The 16,679-nt window shown below is 41.9% G+C and overlaps 1 protein-coding gene across 1 annotated transcript; it reads right to left on the bottom strand.

Moving 5' to 3' along the window:
- Positions 1 to 11,872: 11,872 nt before the first annotated feature.
- LOC123445629 (uridylate kinase) lies at positions 11,873 to 15,528 on the bottom strand. Its single transcript, XM_045122641.1, has 7 exons — positions 15,281 to 15,528; positions 14,649 to 14,796; positions 14,498 to 14,551; positions 14,147 to 14,238; positions 13,267 to 13,493; positions 12,356 to 12,532; positions 11,873 to 12,279 (listed from the first exon to the last, which is right to left on the bottom strand). The coding sequence occupies exons 1-7, from the start codon at positions 15,490 to 15,492 to the stop codon at positions 12,122 to 12,124; spliced, it is 1,068 nt and encodes a 355-aa protein (XP_044978576.1). The 5' UTR covers positions 15,493 to 15,528; the 3' UTR covers positions 11,873 to 12,121.
- Positions 15,529 to 16,679: the final 1,151 nt, after the last annotated feature.

The following is a 16,679-nucleotide window of genomic DNA, read 5'->3' as shown; positions in this document are numbered from 1 at the left end:
AAGAAGCACGTGATGATGGCCATATCATGTCACTTATGAATTGCATGTGATGTTAATCCTTTTATGCACCTTATTTTGCTTAGAACGACGGTAGCATTATGAGGTGATCTCTCACTAAAATTTCAAGACGAAATTGTGTTCTCCCCGACTGTGCACCGTTGCTATAGTTCGTCGTTTCGAGACACCACGTGATGATCGGGTGTGATAGACTCAATGTTCACATACAACGGGTGCAAAACAGTTGCGCACGCAGAACACTCGGGTTAAGCTTGACGAGCCTAGCATGTGCAGACATGGCCTCGGAACACATGAGACCGAAAGGTCGATCATGAATCATATAGATGATATGATTAGCATAGGGATGCTTACCACTGAAACTACTCCCGACTCACGTGATGATCGGACTTGGGATAGTGTAGGTGGATCATGAACCACTCAAATGACTAGAGAGATGTACTTTTTGAGTGGGAGTTTAGCATGTAATTTGATTAAGTTGAACTCTAATTATCTTGAACATAGTCTAAGTCCACTTTGAATATATTTGTGTTGTAGATCATGGCTCACGCAAGTGTCATCCTCAATTTTAATACGTTCCTAGAGAAAGCTAAGTTGAAAGATGATGGAAGCAACTTTGTAGACTGGGCTCGTAATCTTAAGCTAATCTTACAAGCTGGAAAGAAGGATTATGTCCTTAATGCTGCGCTAGGAGATGAACCACCCGCTACGGCTGATCAGGATGTTAAGAACGCTTGGTTAGCGCGTAAGGAGGACTACTCAATAGTTCAATGTGCAGTCTTGTATGGCTTAGAACCGGGACTTCAACGTTGCTTTGAGCGTCATGGAGCATTTGAGATGTTCCAGGAGTTGAAGTTCATCTTTCAGAAGAACGCCCGGATCGAGAGGTATGAGACCTCCGATAAATTCTATGCTTGCAAGATGGAGGAAAACTCGTCTGTCAGTGAACATGTGCTCAAAATGTCTGGGTACTCAAACCGTCTAGCTGAACTGGGGATTGAACTCCCGCAAGAAGCTATCACTGACAGAATCCTTCAATCACTGCCGCCAAGCTATAAAGGCTTTGTGTTGAACTACAACATGCAAGGGATGAACAAGTCTCCCGGCGAGTTGTTTGCGATGCTGAAAGTCGCAGAGTCTGAAGTCCGTAAAGAGCATCAAGTGTTGATGGTGAGCAAGACCACTAGTTTCAAGAGAAACGGCAAAGGCAAGAAGGGCAATTCGAAGAAGAGCGGCAAGCCTGTTGCCAATCCGCCGAAGAAACCCAAGGCTGGACCTAAGCCTGAAACAGAGTGCTTCTATTGCAAGGGTATGGGTCACTGGAAGCGCAATTGCCCCAAGTATCTGGCAGATAAGAAGGCGGGCAAAGAAAAATCAGGTATATTTGATATACATGTTATTGATGTGTACTTAACCGGCTCTCGTAGTAGTGCCTGGGTATTCGATACCGGTTCTGTTGCTCACATTTGCAACTCGAAGCAGGAATTGCGGAATAGACGAAGGCTGGCGAAAGACGAAGTGACGATGCGCGTAGGAAACGGTTCCAAGGTTGATGCAATCGCCGTCGGCACAGTGTCACTTCAACTACCATCGGGATTAGTGATGAACTTAAATCATTGTTATTTAGTGCCTGCGTTGAGCATGAACATTATATCTGGATCTTGTTTATTGCGAGACGGTTACTCTTTTAAATCTGAGAATAATGGTTGTTCTATTTCTATGAGTAACATCTTTTATGGTCATGCACCGAATGTGAGAGGATTGTTCATATTGAATCTTGATAGAGATACGCATATACATAACATTGAGACCAAAAGAGTTAGAGTAAACAATGATAGCGCCATATTTTTGTGGCACTGCCGCTTGGGTCATATTGGTGTAAAGCGCATGAAGAAACTCCATGCTGATGGACTTTTGTAGTCACTTGACTTTGATTCACTTGACACGTGCGAACCATGCCTCATGGGCAAGATGACTAAGACTCCGTTCTCCGGAACAATGGAGCGTGCAAGTGACTTGTTGGAAATCATACATACCGATGTGTGTGGTCCAATGAGCGTGGAGGCACGCGGCGGATATCGTTATTTTCTCACCTTCACTGACGATCTAAGTAGATATGGTTATGTCTACTTGATGAAGCACAAGTCTGAAACATTTGAAAAGTTCAAGCAATTTCAGAGTGAAGTGGAAAATCATCGTAACAAGAAGATCAAGTTCCTACGGTCTGATCGTGGGGGTGAGTATCTGAGTTTCGAGTTTGGTACTCACTTAAGACAATGTGGAATTGTTTCGCAGTTAACACCGCCTGGAACACCACAGCGTAATGGTGTGTCCGAACGTCGTAATCGTACTTTATTAGAAATGGTGCGATCTATGATGTCTCTTACTGATTTGCCGTTATCGTTTTGGGGTTATGCATTAGAAACAGCTGCATTCACTTTAAATAGGGCACCATCGAAATCCGTTGAGACGACACCATACGAACTGTGGTATGGCAAAAGGCCAAAGTTGTCGTTTCTTAAAGTTTGGGGATGTGATGCTTATGTCAAAAAGCTTCAGCCTGAAAAGCTGGAACCCAAAGCGGAAAAGTACGTCTTCATAGGTTACCCAAAAGAGACAGTTGGGTACACCTTCTATCTCAAATCCGAGGGCAAAGTGTTTGTTGCTAAGAACGGAACTTTTCTCGAGAAGGAGTTTCTCTCGAGAGAATTGACTGGGAGGAAGATAGAACTTGACGAGGTTGTCGAACCTCTCATCCCTCTGGATGGTGGCGCAGGGCAAGGGGAAACCTCTGTCATTGCGACGCCGGTTGAGGAGGAAGTTAATGATGATGATCATGAAACTCCAGTTCAAGTTTCTGTTGAACCACGCAGGTCGACGAGATCACGCGCTGCTCCAGAGTGGTACGGTAATCCCGTCTTATCAATAATGTTGTTAGACAACAATGAACCTGCAAATTATGAAGAAGCAATGGTGGGCCCAGATTCCAACAAATGGCTAGAAGCCATGAAATCCGAGATAGGATCCATGTATGAGAACAAAGTATGGACTTTGGAGATACTGCCTGAGGGCCGCAAGGCTATTCAGAACAAATGGATCTTTAAGAAGAAGACGGACGCTGACGGTAATGTAACCGTTTATAAAGCTCGACTTGTGGCAAAGGGTTTTTCACAAGTTCCAGGAATTGACTACGATGAGACTTTCTCTCCTGTAGCGATGCTTAAGTCCGTCAGAATCATGTTAGCAATAGCTGCATTTTTCGATTATGAAATCTGGCAGATGGATGTCAAAACGGTGTTCCTTAACGGTTTCCTTAAGGAAGAGTTGTATATGATGCAACCCGAAGGTTTTGTCGATCCTAAAAATGCTGACAAAGTGTGCAAGCTCCAGCGATCCATTTATGGACTGGTGCAAGCATCTCGGAGTTGGAAGAAACGCTTTGATGAGGTGATCAAAGCATTTGGGTTTATACAAGTGGTTGGAGAATCTTGTATTTACAAGAAAGTGAGTGGGAGCTCTGTGGCGTTTCTAATATTATATGTGGATGACATATTACTGATTGGAAACAACGTAGAGCTTTTGGAGAGCATAAAAGGTTACTTGAATAAAAGTTTCTCTATGAAGGACCTAGGAGAAGATGCTTACATTCTAGGCATTAAGATCTATAGGGATAGATCAAAACGCCTGATAGGACTTTCACAAAGCACTTACCTTGATAAAGTTTTGAAGAGGTTCAAAATGGAACAGTCCAAGAAAGGGTTCTTGCCAGTGTTACAAGGTACGAGATTGAGTAAGACTTAGTGCCCAGCAACTGATGAAGATAGAGAGCATATGCGCTCCGTCCCCTATGCTTCAGCCATAGGTTCTATCATGTATGCGATGCTGTGCACTAGACCGGATGTTAGCCTGGCCATAAGTATGGCAGGCAGGTTCCAGAGTAATCCAGGAGTGGATCACTGGACAGCGGTCAAGAATATCCTGAAGTACCTGAAAAGGACTAAGGAGATGTTTCTCGTGTATGGAGGTGACGAAGAGCTCGCCGTAAAGGGTTACGTTGATGCAAGCTTTGACACAGATCCGGACGACTCTAAGTCACAAACCGGATACGTATTTATTCTTAATGGGGGTGCAGTAAGCTGGTGCAGTTCCAAGCAAAGCGTCGTAGCAGATTCTACATGTGAAGCGGAGTACATGGCTGCCTCGGAGGCGGCTAAGGAGGGTGTCTGGATGAAGCAGTTCATGACGGATCTTGGAGTGGTGCCAAGTGCACTGGATCCAATAACCTTGTTCTGTGACAACACTGGTGCCATTGCCTTAGCAAAGGAACCAAGGTTTCACAAGAAGACCAGACACATCAAACGACGCTTCAACCTCATCCGCGACTACGTCGAGGAAGAGGACGTAAATATATGCAAAGTGCACACGGATTTGAATGTAGCAGACCCGCTGACTAAGCCTCTTCCACGGCCTAAACATGATCGACACCAGAACTGTATGGGTGTTAGATTTATTACAATGTAATTCACATGGTGATGTGAGGGCTAGATTATTGACTCTAGTGCAAGTGGGAGACTGTTGGAATTATGCCCTAGAGGCAATAATAAATGTATAGTTATTATTATAATTCCTGTATCAAGATAATAGTTTATTATCCATGCTATAATTGTATTGAATGAAGACTCATTTACATGTGTGGATACATAGACAAAACACCGTCCCTAGCATGCCTCTAGTTGGCTAGCCAGTTGATCAATGATAGTCAGTGTCTTCTGATTATGAACAAGGTGTTGTTGCTTGATAACTGGATCACGTCATTAGGAGAATCACGTGATGGACTAGACCCAAACTAATAGACGTAGCATGTTGATCGTGTCATTTCGTTGCTACTGTTTTCTGCGTGTCAAGTATTTATTCCTATGACCATGAGATCATGTAACTCACTGACACCGGAGGAATGCTTTGTGTGTATCAAACGTCGCAACGTAACTGGGTGACTATAAAGATGCTCTACAGGTATCTCCGAAGGTGTTAGTTGAGTTAGTATGGATCAAGACTGGGATTTGTCACTCCGTGTGACGGAGAGGTATCTCGGGGCCCACTCGGTAATACAACATCACACATAAGCCTTGCAAGCAATGTAACTTAGTGTAAGTTGCGGGATCTTGTATTACGGAACGAGTAAAGAGACTTGCCGGTAAACGAGGTTGAAATAGGTATACGGATACTGACGATCGAATCTCGGGCAAGTAACATACCGAAGGACAAAGGGAATGACATACGGGATTATACGAATCCTTGGCACTGAGGTTCAAACGATAAGATCTTCGTAGAATATGTAGGATCCAATATGGGCATCCAGGTCCCGCTATTGGATATTGACCGAGGAGTCTCTCGGGTCATGTCTACATAGTTCTCGAACCCGCAGGGTCTTCACACTTAAGGTTCGACGTTGTTTTATGCGTATTTGAGTTATATGGTTGGTTACCGAATGTTGTTCGGAGTCCCGGATGAGATCACGGACGTCACGAGGGTTTCCGGAATGGTCCGGAAACGAAGATTGATATATAGGATGACCTCATTTGATTACCGGAAGGTTTTCGGAGTTACCGGGAATGTACCGGGAATGACGAATGGGTTCCGGGAGTTCACCGGAGGGGGGCAACCCACTCCGGGGAAGCCCATAGGTATTTGGGGGGGTCACACCAGCCCTTAGTGGGCTGGTGGGACAGCCCACCAATCCCCTATGCGCCAAGGAAGAAAAAATCAAAGGAAAGAAAAAAAAAAGAAGAAGTGGGAAGGGGGAAGGACTCCCTCCCACCAAACCAAGTAGGACTCGGTTTGGGGGGGGAGAGTCCTCCCCCCTGGCTCGGCCGACCCCTTGGGGATCCCCTGGACTCCAAGGCAAGGTCCCCCTCCCTCCTCCTATATATATGGGGCTTTTAGGGCAGATTTGAGACGACTTTCTCACGGCTGCCCGACCACATACCTCCATAGTTTTTCCTCTAGATCGTGTTTCTGCGGAGCTCGGGCGGAGCCCTGCTGAGACAAGATCATCACCAACCTCCGGAGCGCCGTCACGCTGCCGGAGAACTCTTCTACCTCTCCGTCTCTCTTGCTGGATCAAGAAGGCCGAGATCATCATCGAGCTGTACGTGTGCTGAACGCGGAGGTGCCGTCCGTTCGGTACTAGATCGTGGGACTGATCGCGGGATTGTTCGCGGGGCGGATCAAGGGACGTGAGGACGTTCCACTACATCAACCGCGTTCTCTAAACGCTTCTGCTGTACGATCTACAAGGGTACGTAGATCACTCATCCCCTCTCGTAGATGGACATCACCATGATAGGTCTTCGTGCGCGTAGGAAAATTTTTGTTTCCCATGCGACGTTCCCCAACAATCGTTTGGTCATGCTGGAAAAGACAGAAACTTTTTCCTCACAAAAAGAATTTTCTTTTTTTCTTTCTGTAATAGCTTTTGAGTTGATTCTTTTTGCTGCTGATTGCCACGCACACTATTACAATTTTACCTTTGCATTATACCTACTCTATTTTAACTTTACCATGGCTTATATCCCCCGATACAAACCATAGAATCATCAAAACAAGCACATAACGCAGAATATGTCAAAAACAGAACAGTCTATAAAGACTCGAATTTTACTCATACTTCTGTAACTATAAAAAAACTGAAAAATTAGGACAACGTGGGAAATTTGTATAGAAATCTTGTGTAAAACATTCAGACACTTTTGACGCTTCTATGAGTTTTAGAATTTTTTCTACCTAATGCAAAATTTTCTGTTTTTCAACAAGATCAAAGCAACTATCACCGCACATGATCCTAAAGGCTTTACTTGGCAGAAACACTAATTGAAACATAAAAACACAATCATAACAGTGGCATAATTGTGCAAACACTCAAGAACAGAAAGAAAAAGTGAAAATAAAATTTATTCATTAGGTTGCCTCCCAACAAGCTTTTTCTTTACTGCCATTATGATATGCTTGAAATTTTGTTGATGCTCACCTGAAAGATCGTAGTTGAAATACAAAGAGATCATCATGTAGCATAAGTCAAACACATTTAATTCTAACATACTTCCTATGCATAGGCATTTCATAAGCAAACAAATTATCAAGAAAAGAAATATCTAACATATGCATGGAAGAACAAAGAAACAATAACAATCTCAACACGAAGAGAGATAATTTAGTAACATGAATATTTCTATAACCATATTTCCCTCTCTCATAATAATTACATGTAGGATCAAATTCAAATTCAACCATATAACTATCACATAAAATATTCTCTTCATGATGCAGATGCATAAAAGTCTTATAATCTTCCAAGGTAGTGGGAAAAATAATTAAAGTCATGACCTCTCCAAACCCACTTTTATAAAAAAAAGATAGATAGTTCTGCAAAATATTGGGATCATTATTACCTAAAGTTGACACTCTTCCGAACCCACTTTCAATACTATTGCAAACATTGTTATCGATATCATATTCATCATGAGGATTAAATAAATTTTCAAGATAATAAGAAGCATCACCCCAATCATGATCATTACAATGAGTAGTGGACATGATAAAATTGCCAACCCAATCTTGTAGTTTTGCATATTATTAGCACAATTGACAATAATAGAATTTATAATAACATCATCGCAATCATGTTTTTCATTCCAGGAGATATCATGAATCACTTTATAATTTTCTTCTTTTAACACTTCATCATAATATTCAGATTCACGATTTTCAAGCAAAACTTTGCATAAATAATCAAGAGCACTCAACTCACTAGAAATTGGTTCCAGATACTTAGATCTTTTTAAAAGATTAGCAAATGGATGAGGATCCATACGTCTTTAATTTTCCTGTTTATTTATCTGTTTTCGAGTGTTGACATGAAGGCAATAGAAGCAAGCAAGCAAGAAAAAGGCAAATGGAAAGAAGGCAAATAAAAAGGCAATTTTTTTTGTGAAGTGGGGGAGAGGGAAATGAGAGGCAAATCGCAAAAAATGTAATTGCAAGGAGATGAGAGTTTATGTTTAGGAACCTGATAGATCTTGACTTGATCTTCCCAGGCAACGACACCAGAAACCCTGTCTCCTCGCTGATTGCGTTGGTTTCCCTCCAAGCCTAAAGGGTGATTAGCACAACGACGACAAGTATTTCCCTCAGTTATGAAACCAAGGTATCAATCCAATAGGAAGATCCACGAGACTATGTAAGAGGCACCTGCACACAAATAGCAAATCCTCGCAACCCAACGCATGGAGGGGTTGTCAGTCCCTCATGGGCAAAGTGAGGATAATTGATAGATGTAAATACGAGTGACAACAAATAAAACGCAACAAGGTATTTTTGGGTTTTTTGATAATATATATCTGAAAATAAAAGAGCAAATAAAATAAAAACATGAATAGCAAAGTAGAGATTGCAAATAGATGATGTCAAGTAGACCCAGGTTTCACTAGTGGCTTCTCTCGAGAAAATAGCAAACGGTGGATAGACAAATTACTCTTGGACAATTGATAGAAGAGCAAATAACTATGATGATATTCAAGACAATGATCATGTATATAGGCATCAAGTCCAAGACAAGTAGACCAACTTTTGTCTGCATATACTTCTATTACTCCACACATCGACCGCTATCTAGCATGCATCTAGTGTATTGAGTTCATGGAGAAACGAAGTAATGCCCTAAGAACGATGACATGATGTAGACAAGATCTATTCATGTAGGAATAGACCCCGTTGTTTTATCCTTGATAGCAATGATACATGTTTGTCATGTCTCTTTCTGTCACTGAGATTGAGCACCGCAAGATCGAACCCATCACAAACACCTTTTCCCATTGCAAGATAAAATATCAAGTTGACGAGACAAAAACCAAATATTGGAGAAGAAATACGAGGCTATAATAATCAAGCATGAATATGATTTCATAGATCTGATCATAAACTCACAATTCATATATGGATCTCCAAGAAACCATTGTATTGAGAAACAAAACGAGAGAGAAAGCCATCTAGCTGCTGCCTACGAACCCGTAGGTCTAATATGAACTACTCACGCATCATCGGAGGAGCACCAATGAGGATGATGGACCCCCTCAGTGATCGTGTTCCTCTTCGGAACGGGATCTAGATTGGATTTCGTGGCTTCTCGAACTTGCGGCGGCTAAAACGATTTTTCCTCGACTCCTATAGGGTTTTCTGAATATTGGGGTACTTATAGAGCTCGGAGGCGGTGGAGGAGGCGCCCGAGGGCCCCACTAGACACCAGTCCATGCCAGGGGCCCTGGGCACGGCCTGGTGCCTAGTGGGCTGCTTGGGCCTCGTCTGGTGATCCTCCTTGGTTCCCAAGTTTCCCTCTAGTCCAAAAAAATCTTCGTAAAGTTTCATGGCATTTGGACTTCATCTGATATTGATTTCCCGCGGAGGAAAAAAACAGCAGAAACAACAACTGGCACTAGGCACTATGTCAATAGGTCAGTCCCAAAAAATGATATAAAGTTTCTATAAATGATCATAAAACATCCAAGAATGATAATATAATAGGATGGAACAACCAAAAATTATAGAAACGTTGGAGACATATCAGCCACCTACTCAGGTGTTGAGATCAAGATATTCCAATCCATCCATTAGAAACTTGATCTCTAACCTCCCCAAGCTCCTTTCCACCCAATCAATCTCTTCTACCCATGCCAAATTTGTGAGAGAGTGATTGAGTGTTGAGGAGACTATGTTTTGAAGCACAAGAGCAAGGAGTTCATCGTTCTACCACATCTATTACCTTTGGAGGGTGGTGCCTCCTAGATTGGTTAGGTGTCGCTTGGGAGCCTCCTACTTCGTGTTATGGAGTTGAACCAAGAAGTTTGTACGGGCAAGGAGATCGCCTACTTCGTGAAGATCGACCCCGAGTGAGGCTAGTCCTTCGTGGACGTAAGCCATTGTGGAATAGACAAGGTTGCTTCTCCGTGGACCCTCCGTGGGTTGAGCCCTTTGTGGACTCGCGCGACCGTTACCCTTCGTGGGTTGAAGTCTCCACTAATGTGAATATACGATAGCGCCACCTATCGGAACCACGCCAAAAATCACCGTGTCAACCTTTGCGCTTGATCTTCCTTTCCCTACCCTCTACTTACATTTGCATGTCATTACTTTCAGATGCAATACTCTTAGATATGCATGTGTAGGGTGTACTTGACTAGTTACAATTGCTAAAACTGACCCATAACTAAAATTGGGAAAAGGCTAAGTTTTTATTTGGTCAAGTAGTCTAATCACCCTCCTCTAGACATACTTCGGATCTTCAAATGTCCTTTTTAATTTAAAAAAAATAGAACAAATCCACACCACGTGGATTTTTTTCAGAATTTAACCTCAATGTCTCTTCCACCAGTTTCAAAGTTTTGTCATACAGATTACAAAGATTGTCCTTCAGGGGAGGGGCATTTTATTTTTGGTCCTACTGGACTATCGAGGGCGGACTGGACGATGAAGATGCACTAGGTTAATGAAGTTATGTGGGTCGTACGAAAACAATGCATTGACTCGTGAAATTGATATGGGTGTCACATATGATGCCTTGTCATGAAGAGTTAATGCGTCTTTTTGTGTCACGTGAAATCATCTCACGAGCACTGAATAGGGGGACGCAGAGTTTTTGAGCCGAGCTCAAAAATAGCTCGGGTGAACAGTAAAATCAGAGAAATAATATAAAATAAATTCGAAAAAATATGATTTTTTTTTGTGATAAACATTGACAAAAGTTTTAAGCGCTTGAGATATTTTGTCATAAAATCACATTCCTCCAAGGCATGGCCAAAAAAAACAAATTGATACTCTGAAAATGCTACTTTTCAAAAGAATTTTGGAGCACTGAATTTGTTGTTTTTACCACGTATCGGTATGTGATTTCATGACAATTTTTTGCAAGCACCTAAAACTGTTGTCAATGTTTATCATAAAAAAATCATATTTTTTGAATTATTTTTTTTCTGATTTTACTGTTCACCCGAGCTCAAAGAAGAACACATTCCTGAATAGGGTTGATATCTTCACCCAATGCAGTGTATTGAATAGATTACCACCCACAGAAGAGATAGGAACGATATTATTAAGATGTGTCCTTTGTTTCATATTTTAGAAGAATTATTCACAACAGAAAGTACTATATGTTATTACTTTCAAGCATTTACTGTTTTTGAATCTTACAAAGGAGAACCCCGTCCACTTTAGTACTCAGCTTTTTTTTTTCCAAAGTTTGAAATCACATCTTCTCTCTCAACTAATTTTTCAGTAGCAAGTTATATCATTTGTATTAGTGTTTTTTCTATCCAGGGGATCTTTCTTTATTCCTTTTCGGTCACAATTAGGGTAGAATAATGTATTAGGAAGTTCTATTATGAACGATGAAAATACATGCGGTTAACGAAGTTATGTGCATCATATGGACACCTCCTCACTGGCACAAGAAATGCTTGAAATGTCAAATGTCATGAAGATTTTCTACTGAAAATAACATTTACTTTTGGGGGACTTGTTAATTACTTCCAAAAATATGTGGGCCATTTGGAAAACAGACATGTACTCCATGGTACTTCACAGATTTGATCCAAATTGTGTAATCCCTTCATGGTACTGCACAACAACATTGGACATTCTCTTTTCTTAGGCCCACATGCCAGTCATACATGGAAGGCGCATTTCAGTGGCAGATCTGTAATATCAAATGGCACTGATCTTGATCTTGTAAACATATCTACGTCTTTCAAAATAAAATACTGTTTGGACCTCACATAAATCTTCCAGTAAAAAAATCAAGAGGGAAACAGACAAGAAACCCTCACCTTTTGTTGCTCACCAGTACCATCAGGAGCTATAAAAGTATTATTAGGTTCAGCCACCATACATACCACAGGAGACTACTCCTACATTCTATCATACACAGCATAGCAGCAGTTTTCTGTGATTTTTTATGTCTAGAGTGGTTTCTCTTCTTCGAATATTACAATTAAACCGGTACTACTTGGATAGCTAATCTATTCTAAAATCCAGCTAGAGAGACAGACAACTCTTGGATTCACCACTCAGTAACCAAGATTTTGTCTTCTTGATCCAGCGAACCCTCCGTGCTTTCGCGGTATTCCAGATTCCTTGTGCAGCCTATGAAGGTACCGACCTTCTCGCCAACGATGGCTTTGGCGATGTTTCCAGTGTTTTGGAGGTTGAACACGACGACTGCAAAATTAAGTACCAAGATTAAAATCGACGAACGAAAACAGTAATAAGCCTCAGAAACCGATATCCCCCGTACCAGGAATGTTGTTCTCCTGGCATAGTGTGACGGCAGTCATGTCCATTACTGAGAGGTCTCTTGAGATCACCTCATTATAGCTCACTGTCTCGAGAATGCGGGCATTTGGGTTATGCTTGGGGTTCGCATCATACACACCATCAACATTTGTTGCCTTGAGCACTACCTCTGCATTGACTATACACATAATACAAGAAGAATGGTCAAGGCAAAATAAACAAAGAAAAAAGAAGTTAATATTCAAACAGTACTGTTCATTTTAAAAGCAGCCTATACCTCATAATAATATGTTTCTATAAGCACAACATAGATTGTGATTTATCACTGTTTATGTAAAGAAATTAGTAAACACTATAACTAGAGGCCAACAATGTTGCCCATGGGCTAGCGCAATATTGTGCATTTATACTGTGTGGTGCGTTTTTGCTAAACGTGCCGGCCTGCATGCTGTGCCAAGTTGAGCATGATTGTAACCATACTGATATTCACTAATTAATACAAAAAATAAACACACTGTAACTGTCCCATAAAAATAAAGCTAGAACCAGAAACCAGCTTAAATAGATGCATTGTTTCTCTAACCTAATTGTTGAACTGACATTTTTCATTTTCAACTTAATATGCACAGGGATCTTCACCAATACTTAACACATCACCAAATAAACTCAGTGAAGGGCTTATGTGGTACCATCACCCACAACTGCAAGGAGCATGGCAATTAATATGATGAAAAAAAATACATTTAACGTTTCACAGTATTACATATATGTAGCTAAACCTATGGCATGACAAGACACTGGACGATCAAAAACCTTCATAAACACCAGTTTTTCTAAGTGAAAGAAATTTCTCCAACTTTTAGTGATTAAAGTGGTCCATACTTTCATAGCGAAGATTAAGGACAAACTTACTTTCTGCACAACGAAGAGCAGCTGCTGTATCAGTTGTAAAGAATGGGTTCCCTGTCCCAGCAGCAAATATAACAACTCTTCCTTTCTCTAAATGCCTGATTGCTCTTCGGCGTATGTATGGTTCTGCAACTTCTGAAATACGGAATGCAGTTTGGACACGGGTCGGTATCCCAATGCTCTCCATTGTTGCTTGAAGAAATATTGCATTCATCACAGTAGCCATCATACTGAATTGTGGGAACAGAAATAAGGTTGCACAGTCAGATTCAGCCTCAAATTATTTATTACAACGACAAATCATGTGGTTACTTGACAAGAAATGTCTTTGTAACAAAAAAATAATGGACAGAAACTAGGTTATAAATTACAGGTGGCCTTGAGCTTGCACAAAATTGTAGAGAATATATAGACATGGATTACATGGTTTGTAAGATGCAATTATAGTTACACTCAGTTAATTAATCAATGGAAATTCCTATTCTGGCAGATTACGATGTGCTTACGCGATGGGTACGGTGAGCTATGATACTACAAATATTATACTAGCCAAAAAGTTGGCATGAATTATGGTTTGTAAGATGCAATTATAGTTACATTCAGTTGATTGTTGAAATGAAATTCTTGTTCTAGCAGATATAAATGTGCTTATGTAACGGGCACAATGAACCATAATAGTACAAACATTAAACTGGCCAAAAAGTTTGCATGAATTAAATAACAAGGACACTTCTGCTCCTACCAAAATGTGTTGATATTGCATGGCTCATAGCACATCTCATGGCATTTGAACTTTATTGTCTAGGCTATTTGGCAGCTGACCACAGGTTGGTAAAATTATTTAATACTGCAATTTACAATAAGAATGGAGTATCATTCATACCCAATGTAATCCGCAGAGGAGCGGTCAAGACCACTACATCCAGCCCAAGAGGCCCCACGGAAGATATTGCCGCCACCAACAACAATAGCAACCTGCAATTACTCCTCCTTTTAGAATGTACAGCACATTATTCTACTAGAGAGGACACGAGAAACATATACACATAACATGAGAACTCTGGCTTGGAATGCATTGCAATTTAACTGTAGAATTAGTACCATCAGACCTGAACACCCAAAATTAACTTCATTTGGTTTCAGTCTATCTATTTGGAATGAATCAGTTCCGTTATTATAAATGTAAACCCAATAAATAACCAGCAAAATAATGAAGGCAGCGCGGACGGCACACCTCTACGCCTAGCTTGGTGACCGAAGCAACCTCTCTTGCAATTGCCATTGTAACCTGCAACAGGACCACATAATTACATTAACTACATGATGTATACACGCACACATGAACCGTTTAAATTCAAAGATACACCACCAAAAAGCAGCCTCACCTTTGGGTCAATGTTCTCCGTATGATCCCCGGCAAGCGCTTCCCCGCTTACTTTTAGCAACACCCTTTGCCATTTATATGGCCTTTTAGACCTGGAGCTTTCATCAAGCACAAGACCGCTGAACTGTGGCATCAGCGATGCTTGGCTTCTGCCAAAGGAAAGAGGGCAAGGTGCGTCATGAAGGTGTTAAACGCGAAAGCGCTTCAACTGCTGATACGATGAAATTTCATCGACAGGCAAGCAGCTAACTGCATCATCAGGATGTACGGAGAAGTCGCAATTGATATGCCCTATTGACCAACAAACACAGCGAGATTGATATGCGTGTACGAGGCCACTACCGACCCACATAAGCTGCCTCTGGGTGGCCGCAAGCATGGTTCCACACCGTTGATTCAGGGGCATGACCGCTGCTGACATTATCTAGTGAAATAGGTAGCCATATCCAACGATGCTGTCCGCTACAGCTAAACTATCTTCCTTGGACTATCAAGGGGAACGGAATCAACACGACGCGGAGGTATTCCGTCGAACACCCCGCCCGCCCAGCGACGCCCGCGCACTCGCCACGGCCAAAGCGCGCGAAAACAAAGGAGAAAACAAACCGCGGGAGGGTCTGCGGGGCCGCGTACCCGTTACCGGAGTAGGAGCCGTTGCCGTTTCCGTTGCTGGAGTCGGCGGTTGTGGCCGCGGCGACGAAGGAGGCGCGCGGGGGCGCGGCGGCGAGGGAGAGGAGGGGGCGGGGCGCGCGGCGCTGGAGCAGGGCCCACGAGGAGGAGGCGGGGGTCTGGGGCGAGGGGAGGCGGAGGAGGGAGGAGGGGGACACGCCGGCGGCGGCCGCCATGGTGGCCGGGGAGGGGGTGAGGAGGACGGGAATTCCTTCACGAAATCCACGCGAGCGAGCGAGCGAGAGATATTTTTTGAACCGGACGGAATCGGATATTGTGCGTGGCAGTGGCTTCGCTTTCGCCGGGGGAGGAGCCGGGCCTGGATCGTCCATGGGCCAAGATAGCAGCCCAACGCCCAGCAAGCCCAAGCACCACGGATTCTCTGTTCCCGCAAAAACTATTGTCATTTGTCCCAAAAAAAGAGAAAAAACTATTGTCATAGCCTAAAAAAGAAATTGTCATACCGCTAAAGAAAGAAAATAGTCACCATATATATTGCCATAGCTGAACTAGATATGGGACCACAGAAGCAAACAACACCGCAGACCGCATCCGTGATCGCATGTTTAAAAGTCAATTGTAGAAAGCAAAGGTGATCTGTCAACTATTAGGATGCATTTTGTTAGAAGCAACACACATTTTTTTTAGAGCGAGCCTAGGCATTGTGCCACGGCCGGACACACGCAAGAGGGCGCCAAAGGCACTAGGGAGGAGCTCTCGATATTTATGATAGCCTCGCCTTAGTGTGTTTTGGAAAGCGTCTATGGATAGGTTTTGTTTTTAGAAGCTAACATTCGGGCTTTTATTTATTTATAATTTTTCTTTTTGTGATTTTCTTATCAATTTTCACCATTATCGGTGGCCTTCTTTGTGGCTTTTTCTTCAGGTTTATTTGGATTTATTTTCTGTTTTCTCATTAATTTTCTTTATTTGTTTTAAATACATGTGAGTTTGCTTATTTATAACATACCTTGAACATTTCTAAAATACATCATTAAGTATTTCTAAAATATATTTGTTCTCTCTTGGAACAATCAATATTGCGCATTACAAAAAGTAACTGGACTTTTTTCTGAATGATAATTTTTTTATTAAATTACTTGAACCATTTTTACATTGTATAGACTTATTTTAAATGTTAAGAACTATTTGTAAATGTATGCCAACCTTTGTTTATCATTATATAAACATTTAGTCAAAACAATAGAATATCTTATGAAATGTTTTTACAAGCATCGCACATCTTCATGCACCACGAGGAGGGCACCGGACGTCACACGTGTTGTCTGGGAAGTATTGTGGGGGTGCCCCACTCCCCTTAAGGGTACAAGTTAGTGCTTGGCAGTTGGTTATAAACTTACTT

Source organism: Hordeum vulgare, chromosome 3H, assembly GCF_904849725.1.
Source record: "Hordeum vulgare subsp. vulgare chromosome 3H, MorexV3_pseudomolecules_assembly, whole genome shotgun sequence".
In the NCBI taxonomy this organism is placed as follows: domain Eukaryota; kingdom Viridiplantae; phylum Streptophyta; class Magnoliopsida; order Poales; family Poaceae; genus Hordeum; species Hordeum vulgare.
Note: the sequence above shows the minus strand (reverse complement) of the source record. Positions and strands in the feature narration are given on the sequence as shown.

What these genes read in the sequence shown, in the direction of transcription:
- LOC123445629 (XM_045122641.1), bottom strand. Translation starts at nt 15,492, where the DNA reads ATGGCGGCCGCCGCCGGCGTGTCCCCCTCCTCCCTCCTCCGCCTCCCC. An exon ending in TCCTCTGCGGATTACATTGG is followed by an intron (nt 13,494 to 14,146) that starts GTATGAATGATA and finishes CCCACAATTCAG; the next exon opens with TATGATGGCTACTGTGATGA. An exon ending in TGCTCTTCGTTGTGCAGAAA is followed by an intron (nt 12,533 to 13,266) that starts GTAAGTTTGTCC and finishes TTATGTGTATAG; the next exon opens with TCAATGCAGAGGTAGTGCTC.